Source organism: Cibotium barometz, chromosome 32 (genome assembly GCF_041138505.1).
Source record: "Cibotium barometz isolate CiBa-2024 chromosome 32, ASM4113850v1, whole genome shotgun sequence".
Classification (NCBI taxonomy): domain Eukaryota; kingdom Viridiplantae; phylum Streptophyta; class Polypodiopsida; order Cyatheales; family Cibotiaceae; genus Cibotium; species Cibotium barometz.
Window position 1 is genome coordinate 51,041,937 of NC_141077.1, and position 23,645 is coordinate 51,065,581.

The window sequence follows — 23,645 nt, forward strand, 5'->3', positions numbered from 1 at the left end:
CTCCCAGCACCTCACTTATAAGGTCTACCTCCAGAAGTTTAGGGACTTGCAAATGAAAGCTACAAAGATGGATCATACTACTCTTTTGGGGTTCTTCGTAGCTGGTTTACCAGACTCATACCGATTACAAGTTAAAAATAACAAATACAAAACTTTGGACGAGGCCATTCATTCAACTCGTATCTATGATGATACAATAGTCTCTTCCAAGTCTAAACCCGTTACCGAGAAGGGAAACAAGCACAAAAGAAAGTTCTCTGCACCTATGGCTAACACGACTGAAGGAAAGTCTTCGGACCAACCTTTGAAGATTTCAAGTTCGACACCAGCGAAGAAGAAACGACTCCTTAAGGCTTTAAAGCTCAAGAAGGAGAGACGTTTTATCTGCGAAGAAAAAGGACACATGCGTAACGAGTGCCCGAAGCAAAAGGGTGCAAAGACCAACGCAGGACCCAAGCCAAAGGCAGCTAATCAGTTGTCTTTGACAGGTACGTCAGTTACTGTACTTTCTCGCCCTAGTACATGTTCTGATTGTTTGTTCAACTCTAAAGTATTTGGCTTGCATGATCTTCTCCGAGTTTATGGAGAAGTGAATGGCCATAGAATTCACATTCTTCTAGACCCTGGCAGCTCACACAACTTTGTTAACTACAAACTTGTGCAGAAATTGAGTCTTCATACAACACCCAGCGATCATACCTATGAGGTACGCCTACCTGCGGGAAGGCAAGTATGGGATCGAAAGGTGGAGATGCTTCCAATCCAGATTCAGGACTACAAAGATACTCTGGAATGCTATGTTATGCACCTAGAAAATGTAGACTTGTAATTAAGGATTGAGTGGTTTCAGACTCTTCAAGTCCAGATAGATTGGTCTAGTCATATTTTTTCTTTTCAGCATAAGGACACCCAGTATAGTATTTTAGGTGATTGTATACATCCCTCTCAGGCTCTTGTAAATACAGTTGATTTTGGAAATATAATGGATTCTTCTTTGTATACTGCTTTCCATTGTGTATTGATTCCACTTTCTTCATTTCTCATACTTTCCATGGATGTCAATGAATTAAGTGTGTTTGAAAGCAAAGAATTACAGAAGATACTTGATTCGTTTCAAGATGTATTTCCTAAGGAACTGCCATCGGGTTTACCACCTGAACGGATAGTAGATCATCGTATTGACTTGATCCCTAGTGCTCATCCTATCAGTATTCCACCTTACATGATGAGCCAAGCTGGGAAGATGAGTTGGCTAAACAACTCGAAGATTATTTGAGGATGGGCCAGATCCGTCCAAGTAAATCACCTTGGGGTGCACCTGTGTTGCTTAGGAGAAAGAAGGACAACACCTGGAGAATGTGTATAGATTACAAGAGATTGAACAAGATGACAATCAAGAACCGTTATCCTCTCCCTAGATCAGATGACCTAATTGACCGGTTAGCAGGAGCGAAATATTTCACGAAGATAGATTTACGTACTGGCTATCACCACATACGTATTCATGAAAGGCATGTCGAAAGAACCGCCTTTCAGACTAGGTATGGCCATTACGAGTTTCTCGTATTACCTTTTGGGTTAACCAATGCTCCAGCCACTTTCCAGCAGTGAACGATCTTTTTCGTGAACATTTGGGGAAATTTGTGATGGTGTTCCTGGATGATATTTTGATATATAGTCGTACTCTTGAGGATCATGTTAGACACCTCACGATTGTCTTATCTATTTTACGACAGAATCGACTATATGCTAAATTAAGTAAATGTGAGTTTTTTATGACAGACATCATTTACTTGGGACACAAGATCACTAGAGATGGATTGAGTATTGACTATGACCGAGTTCAGAAGGTTCTGGACTGGCCTATACCGCGAACAGTGAAACAACTTCGTTCTTTTCTCGGTTTTGTTGTTTTTCTTCGGAAATCTGTGCGCGAGTACTCTCAGCTCACACTACCGATGACCGACTTGTTGAAAGGTCAAATCAGCCTATCACTTGGAATAACGATTTGGATATGGCCTTCAGACTTTTGAAAGATAAAGTCAAGAAAGCACCTATCTTAGCATTACCCGATCCTAGTCGGCCTTATATTCTTGAAACTGATGCCAGTAACTATGCCATCGGGGCTGCTCTATTTCAAGATGGTAGACTGGTTGCTTTTGAAAGTAAAAAGCTAGACGACACTCAATCTCGTTGGCCAACCCTTGAGAAGGAGCTTTATGCTGTGATTCATGCTCTCAAGGTTTGGAGACATTATTTATATGGCTCCAAGTTTGTGATATTGACTGATCATCAGTCAATCAAGTATGTATGTAATGCTGATCATTTGAGAGGAAGGAAAGCTCGTTGGGCTGAGTTAATGCAAGATTTTGATTTTCAGATCCGTTATCGGAAAGGGTCCATGAATAGTCTTGCAGATGCGCTTAGTCGAATTAGAGAGGTGAATACTTTGTCGTTCACCGAGATTTCTACCGACTTATTTCAGTCATTGAAAGGGCTTTGCAGGTCTGATAGTTATTTTGGTCCATTTTGGCAAAAGATCCAGGACAAGAGCTCAATGATTGACCAAGACTCAATGACTAAACAGCCTACCATTCAGGCTGCAGGAGGCCAGTGGATGATTCAGAATGGTTTACTATTCCGTAATGACAAAATTTGTGTACCACAGATCCCGGACATTAGGTCCAAGATTCTTAAGGAGTGTCACAACGCCCCTTCTGCTGGACACCCTGGGGTACATAAGGCACTATCGTTAGTGAAACACACTTTTTATTGGCCAAAGATGAAAGGGTATGTAGAAGATTATGTTCTTAAGTGTCAAATTTGTCAAGCAAATAAAGCTGAACGCTTTAGCCAGGCTGGGTTGTTGCATCCTTTACAAATCCCAGGTAATAAATGGGAAAGTATTTCCATGGATTTTATTACCGGATTGCCAAGAACACATCAAGGCCACGATTCTATTTGGGTTGTGGTAGATCGCTTGACAAAAATGACGATTTTTACCGACCCGGAAGACTATTACAACTACGCAATTAGCACGGCAGTTTATCGAGCAATTGTTTAGACTGTACGAGTTACCGCAGGACATAGTCAGTGATAGGGACTCTAAGTTTACGAGTGATTTTTGGAAACTTGTTTTTGAGAAGTTAGAAACAACTTTGAATTTGAGTTCCTCATATCATCCTCAATCTGATGGCCAGACTGAAAGAGTGAATCAGATTTTGGAAGATACGCTTCGAGCATATGTATCCAAAAGACAAAGATCATGGGAGGATTATCTTCCTATGTTAGAATTTGCTTATAACAGTACTAAGCATACAAGTACAGGTTTTAGTCCTTTCATGCTTATGTATGGTTTTCAACCTAGATCACCTGTTACAGTAGGATTCTCAGGACTTCAGCATGATGCAGCACGTAATTTTTTGCAAGATATGCAAGAAATGTTACAAGTTACGAAGGAATCTATTAGAAGTGCTCAAGACCGAGATAGATTCTATTCTAATAGACATCGTTCACCCAGAGAGTTCTCTGAAGGAACGATAGTGTATTTGCGAGTTCCGAAAGATTCCGAGACTTTACGGACAGGTCGATCTCCGAAATTATCCCCTAGATACTCTGGACCATTTCGTATTACACGAAGGATTGGTTCAGTTGCATATGAATTGGATTTGCCTTCTCATGTGAAAGTTCATCCTATATTTCATGTCAGTAGACTTAAGTACTAGGTGGAACAGACCAGTTAGTTACTCCTCAAGAAATTAAGGATGCCGAGGACATGACATTTGTTTCGCACGAACCTGAAAAGATTCTTGGATTTCGTGAAAGAAGATTGCGTAATACGCTTATCACGGAATACAAGATCAAGTGGAAGGATCGTGTTGAGGAGGACGCTACATGGGAGACATTGACTACTCTTCACAGAGATTACCCTAGCTTTTTAGTGAGCTCAAGAGTGAGCTCTTAGAGGAAGGGGAGTATGTCATGTGCACAATGTGTATCTATCGTGTGCTATACGCACACAAGACTAGCTTTGAGGCTTGGGGAAGCTTGGAGCTAGGCAGGCTGATTGGCGAGCTGAGTTAGGGATAGACTAAAAGGCGGGTGTCAGGCAAAAATCTGAGAAGTGTTTTGGGCTTGTGTACATATGGGATGCATGGTGTGCAAATAAGCTTTGCCCTGAATGCCCTGGCAAATGTAAAGAGTGGGTGGTTTTATGTTTTTTTTACGAGCTCTTGGTGATGCCTTCATGTGAAAGTATTACGGGAAACCCGAATGTGATGATGGCTGGTCAATCTGGACTGATTCTGGATGCAGAGATGGCGCTCCATTTTTAGCAAGAATGTGATGATGATCGGAAGAGCATGGCATCGACTGCAATGGTCGAGTTTTGGTAAGTTATGATGTAGCACGATGAGGGCTGTGGACAGCTCTTGTATTATTTTGGAAAGTAGTGGGCGCCGTACATTCAGATGAAGCAAGGTAATGCAAAGGGTAATGGTGGCCATCATTGAGGCTTTAAAGGAAAATAAAAATAATAATATCAAAGTGGCCAGCTGAAGGAGACCACGTGGAAGCTTTGTTTGCTGCCAGCGCAGATGTCTAGAGGGTTGGCAAAGAATGGTGAGTCGGGTCTAAAAGGTGTGGTGGCCGCCTTGTTTTAAGTGGCTCTCTGGTGATTCGGCGGAGACAGACGCAAAGGGAGTGTGTCTACAGCCGCCTTGCGGAAGAGGCGGCCTCTCTTGTGAGCGCGCAGAGAACTTGGGTTGGCGAAGAGCTGCAGAGCGTGGAAAAGGTGGTTCCCGCCTGGCGCTTGTTTGGTCCGCTAGAGGAGCTGTGGCTCTGGTGCAGGAAGTAGCGGTGACTGACACGTAAAGCAGCCGCAGGCGCAAAGGTTTTTGCTGCAGAGGTGGCTGGTAGTGCTGAAGACAGGTGCGAAGGGCTGGAACCATAAGAGCTTAGAGGGCTGGAGGTGTTGCGCAACGGCTGGCGACAGAAGGACTGAAGAGAGAGCAGAGGGAAGCTTGAAGTTGGTGGTGGCTGGAGGGTGGCCGCCTTCTAGGTGAAGGATGTTTCTTTGAAGCGTGTGCAGAGTGAGAGAAGCTGACGAGCTGCAGAGGCTCTTGTATTGGCGTTGCTGCAGGTCGTGACACACAAAGAGAGAGCTACTAAAGTCGAGGGTTGCTGGTGGGGCGCCCTCTGAAGAGAGAGAAGTGGCCGGTTTTTGTGTGGGTGGCGACTGCAGGCAGAGAGTGCAATGCAGAGACCGGGAGAGAGGCTTGGTTGTCAGACGCAAGGGTGAATTCCCTTGGCAGTAAATCCAAGCCAGAGTCTTGGTTTTTGGTGTAATTGCTGAGTTTGTTTGAAGTGTGATGAAGATGGGACTGGATTTCCCAAAGTGTTGTGGTGTGGATGGTGCTGTGTATGTTTTTGCTGGATGATCATTTGTCTATCGTGGTTTTGAGCTGTCATTCTGGTGTGGGTGGGTGGTGAACCGTGAGAAGTGTTCCAGCCGGTGGCTGGTGGTGCCTCCGTTGTGTTAGTATTTTCAAAGTTTGGGAGGTGAAGGGCTATAGAGGCATGGTCTTTTTTCTTGTTTTCACCTCACAGCGGGCACCCAAGTATGGACGGGCGGGCACCCAAGTGTTGACGCCCGATGACCGGCCAAGAGCCTATAAAAGGGTGGCCAAGGTTAGTCATTAGTCATATAGAGTCTCGCGTGATTTGTGAGAGCTCTATGGTCAGGAGCCTGGATCTAGTGCAGACGTGCACTTGCTTTATGCAGCCGAGGCCGACAGCAATCTCGAGGCCTGCGAGGGTAGCTTCGTGGCGGTATGGGACGTCGCGAGGTGGAGATTGGTCGATACGTCAACCTACTTAGCTCAGCTCGTGGCTCGGTGGGACAGCCAAGACTGTCATGGTTGGGAGGTGAGTCAGGCCTACACCCCTTTGTTGTTTGTTTGTTTGCAGGTTTCGAGTCTCGTACCAGGAGCATTCCACGAGGAGATCCGGTGGGGATTTGACATGTAAGACCAACGGAGCCTACGGTGACAGATGCAACCACGTGTACGAGAGATAAAGATACAAAGAGAGAAGAGGGAGAGAGAGAGAGATGGAAATAGGGATTTCACACGGTACACCACGCTGAGCGGGGAACAGGCCCTGCCCCCACTTCAGGAATTTATTTCAAGAACAATCCACGGGCTTCTCCAAGCCAGGACCAATACAACAAATGAATACAATATCAAACAAAAGTATCAATGTCAAGATAGGGCCGAGGTCAATGTTGAGGCACAAGATAATTGATACCAAGCTCACCACGAGGATGACCCACAAGAGACTTATACTGGGCGAGTACCAAAATCCAATGTTTGATGTTCCCAAATATCTACAAAAGCTCTTTGTTCTCAATCCAATCCGGACAAGGTAATCCCAAGATACACCCACACTGAGGAGAAGATAACATATCAACGGAGTTTTGAAGATGACAACTCAGTAGAGATTAGGGCGGTGCTTCTAGTGTAAAACAATATTCTCACGAGCAGCACTAAGAGGCGGTGTTGCTCTATGATAAAAGGTGGCACACAAAGAGAAGCAAGGCAAAGGCAGCGTACAAATGGCGGCACTGCTGCCACACAAAGGCGGCGATGTGTAATAGATGCTTCTGGGCACAGCATTGCAAGCGATGGCACTCCTAACAAAGGTGGTGATGAAGCTAGCGTCAGCAGGGCAACCCAGCAGCAAAGGCAGCGCTGCTGGGCAAAGTGCTGCATGCGACAATGCTCCAAAGCAAAGGCAACGGCACTGTTGCAAGCGTAGGCAGCTAGCTGGTTACACAAGGCAGCTCTGGTGCAGTACAGATGGCGGGACGACAAAGGCAGTGCAGCTTTCTGGCAGTGCAGAGGTGGCAGCTAGTGGCAGAGCAAAGGTGGCGGAGATGGGCGCTGCTGGGATGGCTGCCACCAGCTGAGGTGGAGGAGTTAGGTGGTGTGAAGAAGAGGAGGAAGATAACGATGATGAATCTCTCCTTCGAGTTCTCCAAGAGTTCTTCTATGATCCACCTAGAGGGTGCATACTTCTTTAAATACTTGCGGGGATGCCCGCTTTTTACCATGCTTTGCTTTTGCCTTTTTCCACTTGGCTTTTGTTTTATTTTCTTGCTTTTGATTTGCCTCCTTGCTGTTGCTTTAATAATAGTCAAAGTTCTTGATTTATGCTTTTACAACTTCAGGGCCTTGCTTTTTGGCCCTGGAGCTACTTTTTGAAAAAGCGGCTTTTAGCTTTTTGATCCAGTTCGATGCCCTCTTTCCAACGGTGCCCTCAGCTTTTTGGTCAACAAAGTTTGCCTTTTGCTTTTTCTTGCTTTTTGACCTAGACGAGTGCTTTTCCAATTCCAACTTTAGGAACCCTGTTTCCATGTGTCCATCATCTTGTCCATGTATCCGAGTATGAGTCTATCATGTGAAAAGAGCATGGAGGACCAAATAGTTACAAGGTCTACCAGTGGCTTTATGTTTTCATTTGGGAGTGTTGCTGTGCTGCAGCCGACAAAAGATGTTTCTTCATGAAAACTAGCGACAGCCTCCAAATTCCTCCACAAGGTCTTCCTGCCCATACTAGCAACACAAGCTCCTGTGTCTCGTCCAAAACTAATTCTTTATCTGTTGCCCTTCAAGGATCAGCCCTGGGATTAGCATACACATGACATTGTGACAACATGAGTATATATACATATACCTTCATAAGGTCAGAAAAATCTAAACTTACGAATTGAGAGATTTGAGAAAGAAATAATAGTGAAGAAGGAAAAAGACAAAAACAAAGCATTTGAAAGATCAAAAATAAATAAACTAACAAACCTAGCTACTAAGGAGAGGAAATCAAAAGATAATATCAAACGAAGACTTTTAATTAAGACATTAACAAAAAAAAAAACAAAAAAACAAGCAAACAAAAAAAAAACAAACAAAACAAAACAAACAAAAACAAGAAACAAGCAAACAAGAAATCAAAACAAAACAATTACATGAATGAAAGAAACTTTAAAAAATAAAAAATAAAAAACACACACACACAAAAGCATACACACACTTCTTCTTCATAAGAACTTAAACCTTTTGAGCTGAGATACTAAACAACAACACGAAATAGCAAAACAGAGAACCGTAAACTCTAGACCTAAAGCACTTAAGACCCAGAACCAAACATTAAGCTAAACTTTAAAAAAGACTTCGTGTCAAAAGTGCAACCATTAACTCCAATGTCTGTCCAAACATGAAGTGTAGCAAGTGACCCAATATACGAAGCACATTCTCACTTTGTGAGGGAGAAGGTTCTAGCAAGTGATGAAGATCTAGTATATGTTAGCACAGAGGATCAGGTGGCTGACATCTTCACGAAGGCATTGGGCACAAAGTATTGGAGAATGCACATGCGGAAGCATAAATAAGACGAGAGAGTAGAGAGAGCTTGTGTGTGAACAAGATCACCTTTTATAGTAGCTTGAAGCTTTACAATGGCAATCAGCCAGCAACAATACATGGACAACCCAAATACACTGAGATGCATAAATTCTAACACCCCCTCTATAGCTCAGAGTGTGCAAGAGTCTTAAAGAAGATAAGCTGATGAAGATGCAACCATGGACCCTCCAGCACCACGAATACTGGAATCACCTCGGAGAGAGCACCCGCCAACCTGTTTCCTCGAAACAAAATGCCACCGCAAATAGCAAGGAACTTTCCTTGGCCACGAATTCCCACACAAGTGTGCAATGAAGTCCAAGAATAGATGATGAGCTGCAGGCCCATAATCCCCAACAGTGGACGAAAAACACATCACGTCCCAAAAGCCTCGAACAATGAACTCGAAACAGATCCAGTTCATAATCTCTACTACACAAAAGATAACCATGTCTTGCCAGATGTCTAATGCTTGGAACTCCGAATCACGATCCCCATGCACCAGTAAGTGGAGCTATAATCACCCCCTCTCCCGCCCACAAGCCTCCTCTGGCTGGAAGCACATGGGAAGGAACTGCATGTGTGCTAGAGAAGTACACCATCTAGGTTCTCTTGAGCCGGAAGCGCCCTGGGAGCCCTAGAAGCGGTACTAGAATTGGTATCACTCTCGTGTGTCGTGTCTTTGCCCTTTTCTCTGAGATGAAGCCTTGCTCTTGGTCTTGTCCTTCTTCTTGGACAAACAATCCTTGGACAGATGTCTCTTTTCCCGCAAGAGAAGCAGTGACTCCGACCTTTCTTCTAAACTGAGGAAAGTGCCTGGTTGGAACTGTTGACTGACACCTTCAATTTACCTTGTGAGACAAGGACAAACTCTTCCTCCAATAGTAGGGAGCTAAGATCATCAAAATCCAATTGAGTGGATGTGACCTGGCACCACAAAGATAGAGAAATCACATCATAGTCCAGAGGAAGCTTGGTGAGGATAAGGACAGCCAGCTTAGAAGAGAACAAAGTAGCACCCATAGCCAGTAACTAGCAATGGATAACCTTGGCCTTCATGAGGAACGACAACATGGAACTACCTTAAGGAAATAACAAGCCGTAGAGCTGCCCTTGCAAGGTAACTGCCCTCATTGATGAATCTCAAGCAAAGAGATCCTCCAATTTAGACCATACCTGATGAGCATTGGTGAGAGTTTGCACAGCCGATGAGACCTCCTCTGTGATGGTCCGCACAAGCACTGAATGCGCCTTCGAATCCCAATTCCCCTAATCTTGTAATTCCGCAACAAATTCATTCTCTTGATCCTAAGTCCACCTCCTAGAGTTTTGAGGACGCTCCAGCTTCCTTTTAGTGCCCTAAACAATATCCCACAAACCCTTGTGGATGAACCAAATCCGCATTTGAAGCTTCCAATGGGCATAGTTGGGTCCTTTCAACTCGTCATCCTTGTTCGTATAGGGGGGAACAATATCCCACAAACCCTTGTGGATGAACCAGATCCGCATTTGAAGCTTCCAATGGGCATAGTTGGGTCCTTTCAACTCGTCATCCTTGCTCTTATAGGGGGGAGCCATATCCATAGCAACAAGAAACATAGATCTCAACTCTGAAAGACTTCTCTCGAGTGCTTTCCAACGAAGTGAGGCTCCAGAATCAATCAGCCCCTCTCAAACCTGAGAGAGAAGGAGGCTGGACAGCGACAAAACAGTCCAAGAAACCACCGGGAACCTCCTACAAGAAGGGTCGAGACTCGTGGAGGAAGAAGGAGATGTACATCCACTTGTCTTGCAACTACACATGCAAGAAGCTCACCTCAATTAATGCAGAAAACAAAAAACGCAGCCAAGTACTCCACAACCTGCTTCTGAAGTGCAAAACGCAGCCAGTAGGGCTGGCCGACAGCAGCAAGAGGGCTGGCTGGATCAAAAAACGCAGCAACGCAAGAAAATGCAGCCACTGAATGGGACTGATCTGTAGCCAAGAGGAGCTACAGCAAAAAACGCAAGCCACATAAGAGAAGGCCAGCAGATTTGCAATAGATGGAGCAGCCTGAACCTAAGCGAGCGATACCATGTTGGAGAATGCATAGGCGGAAGCATAAACAAGACACGAGAGAGAGTAGAGAGAGCTTGTGGACAAGATCACCTTTTATATTAGCTTGAAGCTTTACAATGGCAATTGGCCAGCAAGAGAATGTTGAGCTTGTGCAAGGGATTGGATGAGAAAGTGAGAAATGGGAGGCCTCCTTAAATAGTGAGTATGAACACTTGGCCGACTACTCTAGAACAGGCCAACTGGTCCACCACTCATAAAAGAAAGAGAAAATACATAAAATGTCCAATAAATGGTACAACCCAAATACACTAAGATGCATAAATTCTAACAAAAAGAAGCTCCATAAGTTTAGGAGCTTACTTGGAGTGGAGTGTGTGCAGTTGAGCGCCCGGGGAGTGTTGAGATATCGAGCTCAACTAGTGCGGACATTGATGACCCACCTGGGTGATAGCTTCCGCACCTATGCTATTGGCATGGTTGGTGAGATTCTAATTGATATACTCCCAGTGGATAACAGGCTATGTGACAGCCAGCCACTTTGGAATACTAGAGTTATGGCATAGTTATAGCACCAGCTCATATAGTCAAGTTCACACTATGGACCGATCATTTACGTTATTGTAGGAGAGTACTTTTCCTTATAGTATATACTCTTATCTTTTTAGTTGTATGGTTGTAGAAAAGAGAAGAATATAGAAGAAAATTCAACCATCCACCTCTCTTGTATCTTGCTCTCTCTTGTTGTGTGTGTGTGTGTGTGTGTGTTTGCTTGCAAGGAACTCAAGCTCTCCCTCTCTCCCGCATTCTCTTTAGTTCACACACGCATACACATACACATAAGTGACCCTCTAAAAGGTGGTTCACATGCACAGGTAAGACCTTGATTCCCAACAGTTACGTAAGGCTAAAAGAAGACACACAGAGCTTCTGCGCATGTTACATTGGTATCAAAGCATCAGGCTCGGGATAGATTCAATGCCTCAAATCAGCCCCAAGCTTGAGGTCTGATTGTCGTGAGCCTGCTGTTAGCACATTCATCCCCAGTTTCTGCCCATTTCTGGTGTCCTTTTGGTCCCATTTGTATGGCCCTTGATTGTGGGCTGGCCACCCCTATTTTACATATTTCTCTCGGATTTTTCCCAGCCCTTTTGGTATTTTACCAGTCAGCCAGCTCATATGCTCCAGTCGGCCAGCATATTCAGCTCCAGTCGGCCAGCCCTCCTCACCTATAAATAGGTGGTGCTAGCCTCTCATTTCTCATTCACTCTTGTACATATTTTACTCCCTCACTTATGAGACTTGTATTGTCTCTTGCTTGGGACTGTTTTGCTTCAGTATATTCAGCATAGTTTTCTTCATCTCTCTCTCTCTCTTGCACTCTCTATTCAGCACATTGTAGTGCCACTCTACTTCTGCTCTGTGCACTCTTTCATGGTATCAGAGCTCCCGGTTTAGAAACCTCTTTTTTCAGCCCTGTTTTCAGCACCTTCTCCTCTATGTTTTCTCTCAGATTTGCAGCCCTTTGCTGCTGCGTTTTCTAGACTGAACCTGGTCACTTTGCCTCTGAGTCTTTCTCTCAGATCTGCAGCTTCCTTTGCTGTGTTTTCTGGACCGAACTTGCTGGTTGCTGCGCCCTTCAGTTTGGCTTCATCAACACAGCCTTCTGGTACTGTTTGGCCAGTTTTCTTTTCCACGTGGAGTTTGGGACATAGGCGGCCTGTTTTTTTTTTCAGGACAGCAGCCTTCTGTGTGCTGCGTTTTCCTCTCCAGTGGGCTTTCCCCTTTGCAGAGGGGGTCTTTGGTGTTGCAAGCTTTGGTGGCACTCTTGGTACCTGTGGAGGACACTTCTTCTTCAGAGATTGTGCGTTTTCTTGAGGAGATCCCAAGCTACTGTCGTTGTTGTTGCCTTTCCCTCTTACACCCTCTTACAGCATATTCTCAGGTGTTGTCCAGCCTCTTAGGGTTGCGTTTTGGTGGAGGAAAGACCCTATATCAACGTTTTCTGATTTGGACAGTTTTATCTTATGAGGGTTGGTCCTATTGATTGGATCAATGATGACAACTTCAGATTTGGCTCCCGTACCACTCTCTTGTTATTTCCTTGATGAGGCAGACAAGTTGGATGATGGTAACTTTCAGTCATGAAAGTTGCAGGTTACTTCTATTCTCAGGGAGTATGGTTTGATGGAGTTTCTCTCGTACAAGAATCGGTGCTTGCCGGACCTTGCCTCTACGGAGGATGTGTGTCGGTGGAGAAAAACTGACGAATAGATCTATGGCTTTCTCCTCCTGAATTGTCAGGATTCGGTTCTTCGACACTTCATCTATGCTCCTGATGATGCTTCTACCTTCTATGTGTGGTAATTGCTTTGTGACCTGTAATGTGATGCCAATGATCAGCAAAAGCTTTCTGGTTCTGGGTGCTCTGTAGCCAGTAATCTTACATCTCCAAAAGAAGTATCCATAAGATCACTGGCTACAGAGCACCCAGAAGCAGCGAAGGATAGTGGGCCAGTTTTGCTCACTGCATCTGAGGAGTTTGTTTCTCCTGTTGCCCTGCCTTCAATTTCTGTGCATACTTCTCCTTGCCAGGATGATATATTTGGTAATGTTTTTGAGGAAGATAGTGGGTTGTCTTTGCTCACAGCTTCTGAGGGGGATTTTTCTCCTAATGCTTCGCTTCGGACTCTTTCTTCAACAACCAGTGACCAGGATGTGTTGCTGGTCCCTTTGCCTTCTATGGAGGAGCCTGCTTCTACGCTATGGAATGCTATTGAGAAGGCTACTACTACTTCAGTTACCACTACTATGGATGTTCCTGTTTTCCTTACTCTGTGTGAGGATTCTGGATTGTGGTCAGGTGTGTCCGTGACCGTGCCTGGGGCACAGTGGTACTTCCAGGGATTGGAGGATTGGGGTTTGGATTTGGTTGGGCTTGTGGAGTCCCGACATCAGTTTTCAAAGGGGACAGTTGAGTTCTTACATCTAGCGATGCCGACCTTCAAGGAGGGTGCTATATTACAGCATTTGGCTACTCTTGGTACAGCGTTGGAGCAGATGGACTCTTTCTTTTGAGGGTATTATCTTCTTGGAGCTACAGGCTTCTAGGGATTCCTGTGACACTATGTTTATATTTGGGTTTGGCACCGATATTTGGAGCAGCACGATGCAACCTTCATGGTTGATTTCTTCTAGAAAAACAATGTATCTGGCAGCTTGTTCTGTTACTTTTGTAGCTGAGTTGCTGTGGAGTTTGCTTGTGGAGCTTTCCTGGTACCTGTTGTTGCTGCTTTCTTTTGTCTTTGACAGAGGACGACTTCTTCGGCTTCTCGGAGTTATGTTCAACATCTGGTGCTGAGAGGGGGTGTTAGCACATTCATCCCCAGTTTCTGCCCATTTCTGGTGTCCTTTTGGTCCCATTTGTATGGCCCTTGATTGTGGGCTAGCCATCCCTATTTTACATATTTTTCTAGGATTTTTCCCAACCCTTTTGATATTTTACCAGTCGGCCAGCTCATATGCTCCAGTCGGCCAGCATATTCAACTCCAGTCGGCCAGCCCTCCTCACCTATAAATAGGTGGGGCTGGCCTCTCATTTCTCATTCAGTCTTGTACATATTTTGCTCCCTCACTTATGAGACTTGTATTGTCTCTTGCTTGGGACTGTTTTGCTTCAGTATATTCAGCATAGTTGCACTCTCTGTTCAGCACATTCTAGTGCCACTCTACTTCTGCTATGTGCACTCTTTCACCTGCTTGGTACAGTTGCTTGCAAGGAACTCAAGCTCTCCCTCTCCCCCACATTCTCTTTAGTTCACACACACATACACAAACACATAAGTGACCCTCTAAGAGGTGGTTCACATGCAGAGGTAAGACCTTGATTCCCAACAGTTACGTAAGGCTGAAAGAAGACACACAGAGCTTCCGCACATGTTACATTGGTATCATAGCGTCAAGCTCAGCATAGATTCAATGCCTCGAATCAGCCCCAAGCTTGAGGTCTGATTGCCGTGAGCCTGCTTGGTACGGATGGCCCCAACCTTAGCATCCCGTACCACTAGGCCAAACCACCCACCTTGTAGCTCCATGGCCAAGAGATCTTGCATCCCCCTGGTGGCTCTCTTGTCTACCATGTGGACACCTCGATAACTCATAAGTGCCTTAAGGTCACTTATATATAGCGATAACCTAACTATTATTGGCCCTTGCTTTATTTATAAGCTTTCCTACTTTATTTACAAGATTTTAGCCATTATTAGCTCTAGTTGTCTATAAGCCATCCGAAAACCTCGGCCTACCCTTGGGTGGTGAGCCGCTATCCACAATCTATCGCAGTCCTACAATGTGTATGATGTCGGGCCTATGAAACGTCATTAGTAGTCATGTAAAGAAACCCCAAAATTAAAATTGAAGGCATTCTGTTTATACCAGCCTGCAGACATCAAAAATAAAAAGTGGATGACAAATGCAAATAACCTACCTGGCAGGCATGGAGCTTGGCTTCCATTCCATCAATATATGCTTCACATCTCATAACTTGCTCCTCCTTCTCCCGAAGTCCACCTTCCGTTTGCCCCACTGTTTGGGTTAAACGCCGAACTTCATCTTCTAGTGAGAGCCTCACTTCTTCACGCGTTACAGTCTCCGTTGCAAACCGCTTGAGTTCTTCATCAAACCTTTTGCGTGCTGCCTCCGCATTCTTCAACCTCTCTGCCAATGCATTCTTCTCTTTCATCACTCTCTGTAGACAACAACATAAATACTATGAGAGAACACATTCATATAGAACTGCCACTGCTCAGCTTATTAAGTCTGAAATTAAAAAAACACAATGTCAAAAAAATAAAGCATTGAAGCGAAAAGCAACTTTTCCTTTCAACCTGTTCTCTCACCTTCCTATGAACAATGACAGAATGCTATGCTCCTGTTGGAGGCTAGTCCTTCCACCTATTCTTTTCATTTTACAGAGTTTCAACTTATCTCATTTCAAGACTTACCCATGATAATGTAAGGTCTCTATGTATGTGTTTTAGGCTAAAAATTAAGTTGCTGGACGAAATTCGTATTGTTTTTTAAATATTGCATGGTCGTGTCACCCTCAGGTCACGGTACAGAGATGGCAGCAATGATCAAGACCACCAAACTCCTTGATTCCAAGGGCAAAACTGCCGCTCACACGAGCGTCATCCCTCATGTTGACTCAAAAGACAATGCCAGAGCACCTCTCATGCTCATGCTCATCCTCCTCCTCACTGGAATCACAAGTCTTGATCCTGTTTAAGCCTCAGGAGGCTCAAAAGGGATGACTGCAGATCTATGAAAAGGGTAGCCACCTCAGCAGCCAACCCACCCCCAAGCAAGCAAGGACCAAGAAACTGTCTTCATCCCATACCACAAACAGTGTCACGTAAGAATGGCGTCGATCCTGCCACTAGCACTAGCCGTGCACTCAAACTAGTCTCTGCCAAGAACTCCAGGAGTAGAATAGAATCGATTGCTCCCATGTGCCCAAACAAGATTGATGTCACGTGCACTAGCTGCACTAGGGTGCCACATGGCCATACTTGTATAGAGTGCACAGTTAGTCACCTTTTGGATAACCACTGAGCATGTTGTCAGCCCTAGTCTAGGGACAACCATCAAGATTGGCTTATAGGGCTACTCATCAATGTGTTATCCCACACACAGTTACAACACACTTGGATTATTTGTTGTACAACTGTCCATGCAGCTTAATAGGCAAGGAGCCAAAAGGATGTAAGGCCAGTAAAGGCTGACCCCTCTATGGGGATTTTCCAGGCCTCTATAAAAAGGACCTGCCCCCCTCCTCATTCCTCATCTCACAGATACTGAGAGGCAGCAGCAGTCAGCATCCATCAAACAGAGATCAACACCAAGGAGTGCCAGAAATAAAAGATACAAGCATCAAGAGAATCACAAATCTGACGACAGCCTGCCCTAGCACGAATCCAATCCAGATGAGCAAGTCTATGTTGCCAGTCCAGGGCTGCCCAACCCCCTGTCTGTTTCCCTACACGTAGCATGGCTGCCCAGCCTTCAAATGCTGCTGGCCAGGGCCAAGCCTGCCTGGGCCCTCTGCCTTGTGAGGTGTGTCATAGCATCACTGATATGGAGGGGTCAACACTTGAGTACCTCTGTATGTAGTCAAGGCATGCTATGATAAAGGAATGATTGTACCCAAAGGCAATAACCAAGAGAACAAATTGGGCAAAGGACAGACATAAGCAATGAAATACCTTTAGCTCATCACGCTTGCGAGATTTGAGCTGTGAAAGTTGTGCTTCAGCATCACGCAGACGATCTTGAAAATTCTTTTTTTCTGCAGCAAGTCTTGCCACCTCATCATCACGCTCTGAACGAACCCAATCCAGTTGGTTTTCTGCCTCACGAAGCCTCTCCGCAAGATCCCTCTTCTCCCGCGAGAGTCTATCTAGCTCTGCCTTCGATTCACCCTGCATAAAATAAAATAAAAATGATAACCATACAGAAAAAGGTGATCCACAACCTGCAAAAAAGAGGCCACAAGAATAAAGACAGTCAGCTTACTTTCAGGCGTGCTTGTGTTGCCTCTGCCTCAGAGAGCTTTTGAGACACTGCAGTTTTTTCTTTCATAAGGTTGTTTATTTCCCCTTGCCTATCACTACGAGCCGAGGTGATCTCCTCCTCACTGGCACGAAGTTGCTGATACAGAGTGGCACGGTCTGCATTCACTAGTTCGGCTGCCTCACGCATCATGCATAAAACAGGTCTAGCAGTGCCCTCTTCTTCTCTGACCAAAAAGGTTAGGATGTTCATGCCCAACTCAACCTCGGGAGGCGCACGTGCATGGTTTGTTGCATGCTCTACAAGTCCCCTTAACATCCGCTCACGGTAACCTTCATCGCCATATACCTTGAACATGACAGCATATAGCATGCTGACAAATTCCCTTACTCGAACATCTCTTGAAAGAGCCAAGGTTTCTGCCAAGCCAAGCACCACTGGAAAATCATCATCTCTTTCAGGAATAGATATGCTTGCCATGCCTGATAGTGATGCCTCTGCACTCTGTAAGCCATTCAAATGGCATCTGGAATCCATAATTAGCCTTTGAGCATGCCGTCTCTCTAAAACCATGACTACAGAATGCTCACCAAATGCACCCCTAGCTATAGCTCTCTCAAATACTTGCTGAGCTTCCACTCTTAGACAGGGTACATTTAGCATTTCTACAAGAATATCCACATCAGCCACCCGCCAACAGGCGGCTGCCAGATCCAACTGCTCAGTTGCAGCCCCACCATCATGATCCTCAAACAAAACATTTGAAGATGGTAATGCCATATCAGGCTTACTGCATTCACAATCTGTGTCAATATCCCTTAGCAAAGCTTTTGCAACATCCACATGACTACAAACTGTGTTCCTAACAACATCCAGTACCCGAGGAGAAACAGTTGGACCCAACCGTTTAACCCTTTCCCAAACAGCTTTTGCCTGCAAAATAAATTTTATCAGAAAATCTGAAGACAAAACAAAGCAGAAGATGAAGAGAATGAACTGCAGTGGGGATAAAATACATACAGCCTGTGATAGCCGCTGACACTTGGCTGCTGCTTTGAAAGCAAAACTCATCACAGCAGCAAGAAGCTCATCATTCAAATCAGGAAGAATTTTCAAAGCCTGATCCAACACCATCTCCCAAACATTGCTACTAACCTCCAGCTGGCTAAGAGCCCCTAGTACCTGCATTTTCAGAACGGCATGAGGCCATTCCTCACAAAAAAACACATGAACAAAAATGGAATTCTGACTAAGCAAAGTAAGTTTCAATTACAATGAAGTCAGAGTGCGGTGTAGTGAAAACAACATACTGGCAGGTGCAACGTGGGTTCAGCTTCAGGTTGTCGGAGGCGATCAAGAAGCACATCTGCTGCCAGGGAATGTTCTGAAACATCTACAAGCTTTGGTACCAAAGCAATGAGATCAGGCTGCAAATGCTTTGGAGCTTTTTCTAAAACCAAAACAATCTTTTGTGCTGACTGCGGCCGCCTTCGAGGTTCAGGACAGCCTTGTGGAACAGCCCCGTCCAATGCCCTTAGTGAATTGACTATCAACCCTAGAAGTTCATCAGAATGCTCTGGCCATTTTGGCTACAGTTACACACCCGGAAAAGAAACTAAGTTACAACATTAAAACCCAGTAGCTCTGTTGTTAGTATAGATGTGGTGGAGAATTCATGCAGCACAAACCTTTTGCGACTGACTCAAATTGTTAGCTGCAAAAGTCTCCCGCTGCACAGATTCTGAAAGAAACCCACTTGGCAAAACTGAGCCTTTGGAAACTTGTGGGTCTACAGCTGGTGTGTCGCTGCTCTGGACTGCTTGAGTTGCCATCATTGCATCAAGGTCATTGTCCAGTCTGCAAACAGGACTTTGGGCAGCAGTGTCTGGTGCAGCGGCCCCAAAAGCCCTCCAAACAAAAGAGCTCTTTACACCAAGGTGGCTTGTTTCTGGCTGCACAAACTCATCGCTATTTGATGGCTGGCAACATTCCACCATGATATCAAGTAGTAAATCTGCAATGGCCTGCTGAAGAACCTTCACACCCATCAACAGGTTCATCAAACTTGGGGATGTAGCCTCCCCCTTTGCAGTACCTTTCTTGGTCCCACTAGTAGCTGCTGGTGACAATTTTGTAGGGAGAAGCAGCCGTTTTACTTTGGCAGGGTCATCAAGATAGACACGTAGACCTGTAAGAAAAGCTGCTATAGCCCCAGCATCCATCAACAACTTCTCTCTGAGAGTGACCTGCAGTTGTGAAGGATCCAAAAGTAGCGGTGGGTTATCACCATAGCTCAGATGAAAGCCAGCTGTGGCAAGCAGATTCCTAAAGATATCCTCCTCATCACCACTGATACCCTCGCTATCATCAGAGTCCAACAGCTCATCGGGATCTGTTGAGATTGCATCTTGCTCTTCATCTGATACCATCACCTGACCAGATCAAGAGGAAAAGTACAAAGCCAGCAGAGGATAAGAAAAATGGATGTGGACAATAAATGAATCAGGAATGCAACGACGGCTGCATTCACAAGATACTCACGAGCTATGTGAGTCTTACCTCAAGATCAGAGAACTCAAACCAAGGGCAACAGTCCAAAATTTCACAGGAAAATACTACAGTGTCACGAACAAGAAATCCTGCATCGGCTTCCACCATTTCAGAAACCTTCATGAACTGCAGCACTGAGTTGTTCCAAGTCTTTGTGCATATGGATGATTCCTTCCAAACAGTTCTATCAACATGCTTTTGGTTGACAACCGCCATTCTATATCTGACCCAAAAGTTTCTGTCCGGGTCTGCTCCTGCAGTCTGGTCACTCTCCAAATATACACATAAAGTATCAAATGATTCATAAACACCTGCAGGGATGAAAAACGAGCTCAGAACAGCAAAAATCTGCAAATGAATGCTACACCACCAGTAATGGAAGCAATGCAGTGATGGTGAAGGCTTACCAATCCGCAGCTCACAGCCACCAGCTTGGAAAAATTTGCTGAAAATCTTACGGGTCTCCATGATTTCCTTGAATGGAAGGAAATTCTCAACCCGCCATGTGAATGTACCTCTATGCAAGATTCTACTGCTTTCAGTCCCAGAAATGGTTGCTAAGGGTTCATCAGAATCTGTATTTTCTTGCATAATAGAAGTCTCCTTGAGTATCAGAACTTCAGCTGAAAAGATTACAGTATCCTGTACAAGAAAACCGGAGTCTTGATCAAAGAGGCTTGTTAAGGTGACAAACTCTCTCCAACCCCAGTCTTTAGCTGCCTTGGAGTATCTATTTTGAGATTCTTTTGCCACCGATCGATCCTCTGAGCGCTGATTCACTACAGACAGCCTATGGCTGACAAAGCAGCTCCATTCTGCTGACATGTTCCGGGGATCTGTAACCTCTAGAAACATAGACAAATGGCATGGTGGTTGCGACTGTCCTGAACGACCAGAATCAGTGACGATGGGTAAGCACATTAAGAGTGATGCTTTCATTCGTAGCTAGGTTTAAGAACAAACACAGACAAATTTACAAAGCATCTGCTAGTTTGCTTAGGCAGGCGGGCATCTTTTTTTGTGTCTCACACGTGTGCGTGTGTGTGTGTGTGTGTGCGCGCGCGCGCGCATGTCTGCGTGCATGTGTGCATGTGGGTTCAGAAATGCATACCTCTTGGGTAAACGACCAGTCTGCAATCCCGGTTCCCAACTTGAAAGCGCCTGCTCTTGATGCATAATCCTGTGATTTTCCGCTTCTTGAGAAGGTCCTTGAGCTTTGTGAAATTATCTATTTTCCAGACAAACTTTCCTTGATGCCCGTCAAACTTTTTGGCTCCCGCTCTTCCAGATGTGGAACCCAGACTCTTGGGAAAAGTGCTTGCCTCTTTGATGACATGAAAAGAAGCACTGAACACAGCAGTATCATCGACAAGATACCCCATCTCCGGTGCAACAAAATCAGACATTTTCATGTAATCATTCCAACCAAGACTGGTATTGTCTCCACTCTTGTTATCACCTGCAAATCTACCGTACGAGTCCCTGTGCATGTGATTCTGCCCTACTTTTTGGTTCAATACCGACATGCGAAAAAGGCACCAGCAGCTTCTTTCCATGGATAGTGATTTCTCTGTGTCCTTGCTCTCCAAGCACATGGATAAATACTCAATGCCACTAACGGATGATTGGTACACGCTGAGCCGAAGATTGCATTCTCCGGCGGGGAAAACTGGACTCATGATTTTCTGTGTTTTGATCATCTCTTTGAAGAGGGCAAAGTTGTGTACTTTCCATGTGAATTTCCCGCTGAGAACCTCAGGCATTGGGCCCGTCATCGGTTGCAGTTCATTCTCTCTGGAGAATGACACAGACTCGTGCAGGACGAGAATCTCGGCGGTGATGAGGACAGCATCATTGGTGAGAAAGCCCAATTTTGGATCGGATACAGTGGCAGAGGGTGTGAAGTCACACCAGCCATGGGACTTTTTTTTGCCAGAGAAGCGGTGCCATGAGTCCCTTTGTATGGATTTGGCCTCATCTCTGTGGTTGACCACACAGAGGCGATAGCTAGCGAAGCAATCCCATTTGGAGGATGATGAACTGCGGGGATCCATCACCTGCAAGTAGATGGAGAGGTAACCAGGGAGGGCTTGGGAGTCACCTTTGGGGTAGACGAGGAGTCTGCAATCGTAGCCGCCCACTTCGAAGTAGCGACTCCACAATGCGCGCGCCTTGACCTTGGCGAACTGGACGATCGTCCACTTGCAGACGGCAGAGTGGTCGCCACGCCTCTCCACTACAACGGACTCCTGCCCGCCCTCGCGCGGCTCGTCTGCTGCTACATGATCCCCGCCCCTCGCCACGCTCTTCTCTGCCCTCCCCAACGCGGCAGGGCTCTCCACACCACCCACCCCCCCTGCCGCCGATGAAGACGACGTCGCTGCCTCCTCCATGGCCAACCCTCCTCCGCCTCCTGTTGTCGTTGTTGTTGTCGTTGCCGTTGCTGTCCCTGCTCCCCCTCCAGCAGTCCACCCACGCTTCATCGCGAACGCCCAGCAACGATACTGGCACTATTGTAATGGCAATACCAGGCCGCCTCTATCAAGGGCACATTTCCCGTGTGATGACAGGTCTCCATATCGATAGAGAGAACCATACAACGGTATAGAGAGAGTATAGAGCCTAACGTTATGCACATGCATCATTCTCAAGCTATTCCTTAGCCATGCAACCATGATAAAATTATAATCTCCTCTTAACAAAGGTGATCTGTGAAGAGAGCGAGAGACTCGAAGAGAGATGTCATCGTCATACCTAGCTTGTGAACCATGGAGACAGATGAGATAGGTCCCCTATATGCTATGTCCATGACCATCGCCATAGAAAACCTTGACGCTCATGTTCTAGCAATGGCAAACCCTATTGTTAATAAATCTTCATGAAGACTTGCATAAAACAAAACTTGAGCCAATGAGTCTACATAACACATAGGTCAATTGTCTTCTCAAAAGCTGATTATGGCATGTGAGACCCAATCTAGAAGTAAATTTATACTTAGATATACTAACTAATAATCCTCTCAATAAAATGTGGATGCAACCCTTACAAGCATGTTAAAAGTATGTTGCTTAGTCTCGTGCACTCCAACCCTCTTAATTGTACAACAACTAGATCCCCTATTTAATAACATAGTATTGGTTATTTTCCAATTGCCCAAGGGTAACACTAGAAATTTGCCAATGTGGTTAAGTTTGACAGGTTGAAAAAGTGTTGAACAAATTTGAGCTCCCTAAATTGGGCAAATATGAGCTTCTTCAAAACTCCAAACTAAAATTACAAGCTTCTCCCTAAATTGAGAAAATACAAGCTTCTTCTAAACTCTAAACTATGCTTGTGTTATTCCTCCTTTTCATATTTTGAAGACTATTTATTCATCTATGACTCTAATTAATTGTACCACATTTAACCCTAGTTTGAATGGCACATGGGATATTGGTTTTATCTTTTAACATAGGGCTCTATAGCCCTGATCCTACCATAAAGATAGCTTTCACATGGAGCAAATTTGTGTGGTTGTCATAGCCATTTTTCCTTACCCAAAGATTCAAACATTATCATTGAGAGAATGCACTGCAAGGCACACCATTTACTATTTGAGTGTTTGTTACCTACCAATTTTCCAAATGCAAGGGCTTCCTCTTGCACTTTATAGCTTGCTTCTACAATCTTTCGCATTCTTGTGGATGGTACATGCCCAAGTTTGACTAAACACACCCTTTACATCGCTACAACCTCGTGATCTAAATTTTACGCTTCATGCATCTTCTTACTTTGAATTGAGCAAAAGGGAACAGATTTTGTAGCAAAAGGGTGAGACCAAAGAAAAATGCATAAGCAAGAAAAAGAGTTGTTGCCACAAATACCAATTGAGTACAAAGGTATTTACTTGCATTTAACCACCTACTAGTGGCTAAGATATACCCCCCCAACACTTCCACTTGGTCATCGAAGGTCATTATAAAAAAAGTCTTGCTTTTAATCCTATGTAAATTTCATGTATTCTCACTTAT

The 23,645-nt window shown here is 44.9% G+C and overlaps 1 protein-coding gene across 2 annotated transcripts in view; it reads right to left on the bottom strand.

Annotated features, from left to right (window-relative positions):
* LOC147620312 (uncharacterized) overlaps window positions 1-22,234 on the bottom strand; it is a 62,156-nt gene extending 39,922 nt beyond the window's left edge. The window contains exons 1-9 of one of the 2 annotated variants that reach the window (XM_086772508.1): window positions 20,747-22,234; window positions 20,043-20,519; window positions 19,645-19,946; window positions 18,774-19,517; window positions 18,396-18,674; window positions 18,106-18,267; window positions 17,089-18,018; window positions 16,779-16,994; window positions 15,002-15,262 (exon numbers count right to left, since the gene is read on the bottom strand). In XM_086772508.1, the coding sequence (XP_086628634.1) occupies window positions 15,002-15,262; window positions 16,779-16,994; window positions 17,089-18,018; window positions 18,106-18,267; window positions 18,396-18,674; window positions 18,774-19,517; window positions 19,645-19,946; window positions 20,043-20,519; window positions 20,747-22,118 (4,743 nt within the window). In that variant the 5' untranslated portion in view covers window positions 22,119-22,234. Of the gene's footprint in view, window positions 1-15,001; window positions 15,263-16,778; window positions 16,995-17,088; window positions 18,019-18,105; window positions 18,268-18,395; window positions 18,675-18,773; window positions 19,518-19,644; window positions 20,520-20,746 lie in introns of both variants that reach the window. The other variant, XM_086772506.1, reaches the window with a different exon arrangement.
* Window positions 22,235-23,645: the final 1,411 nt, after the last annotated feature.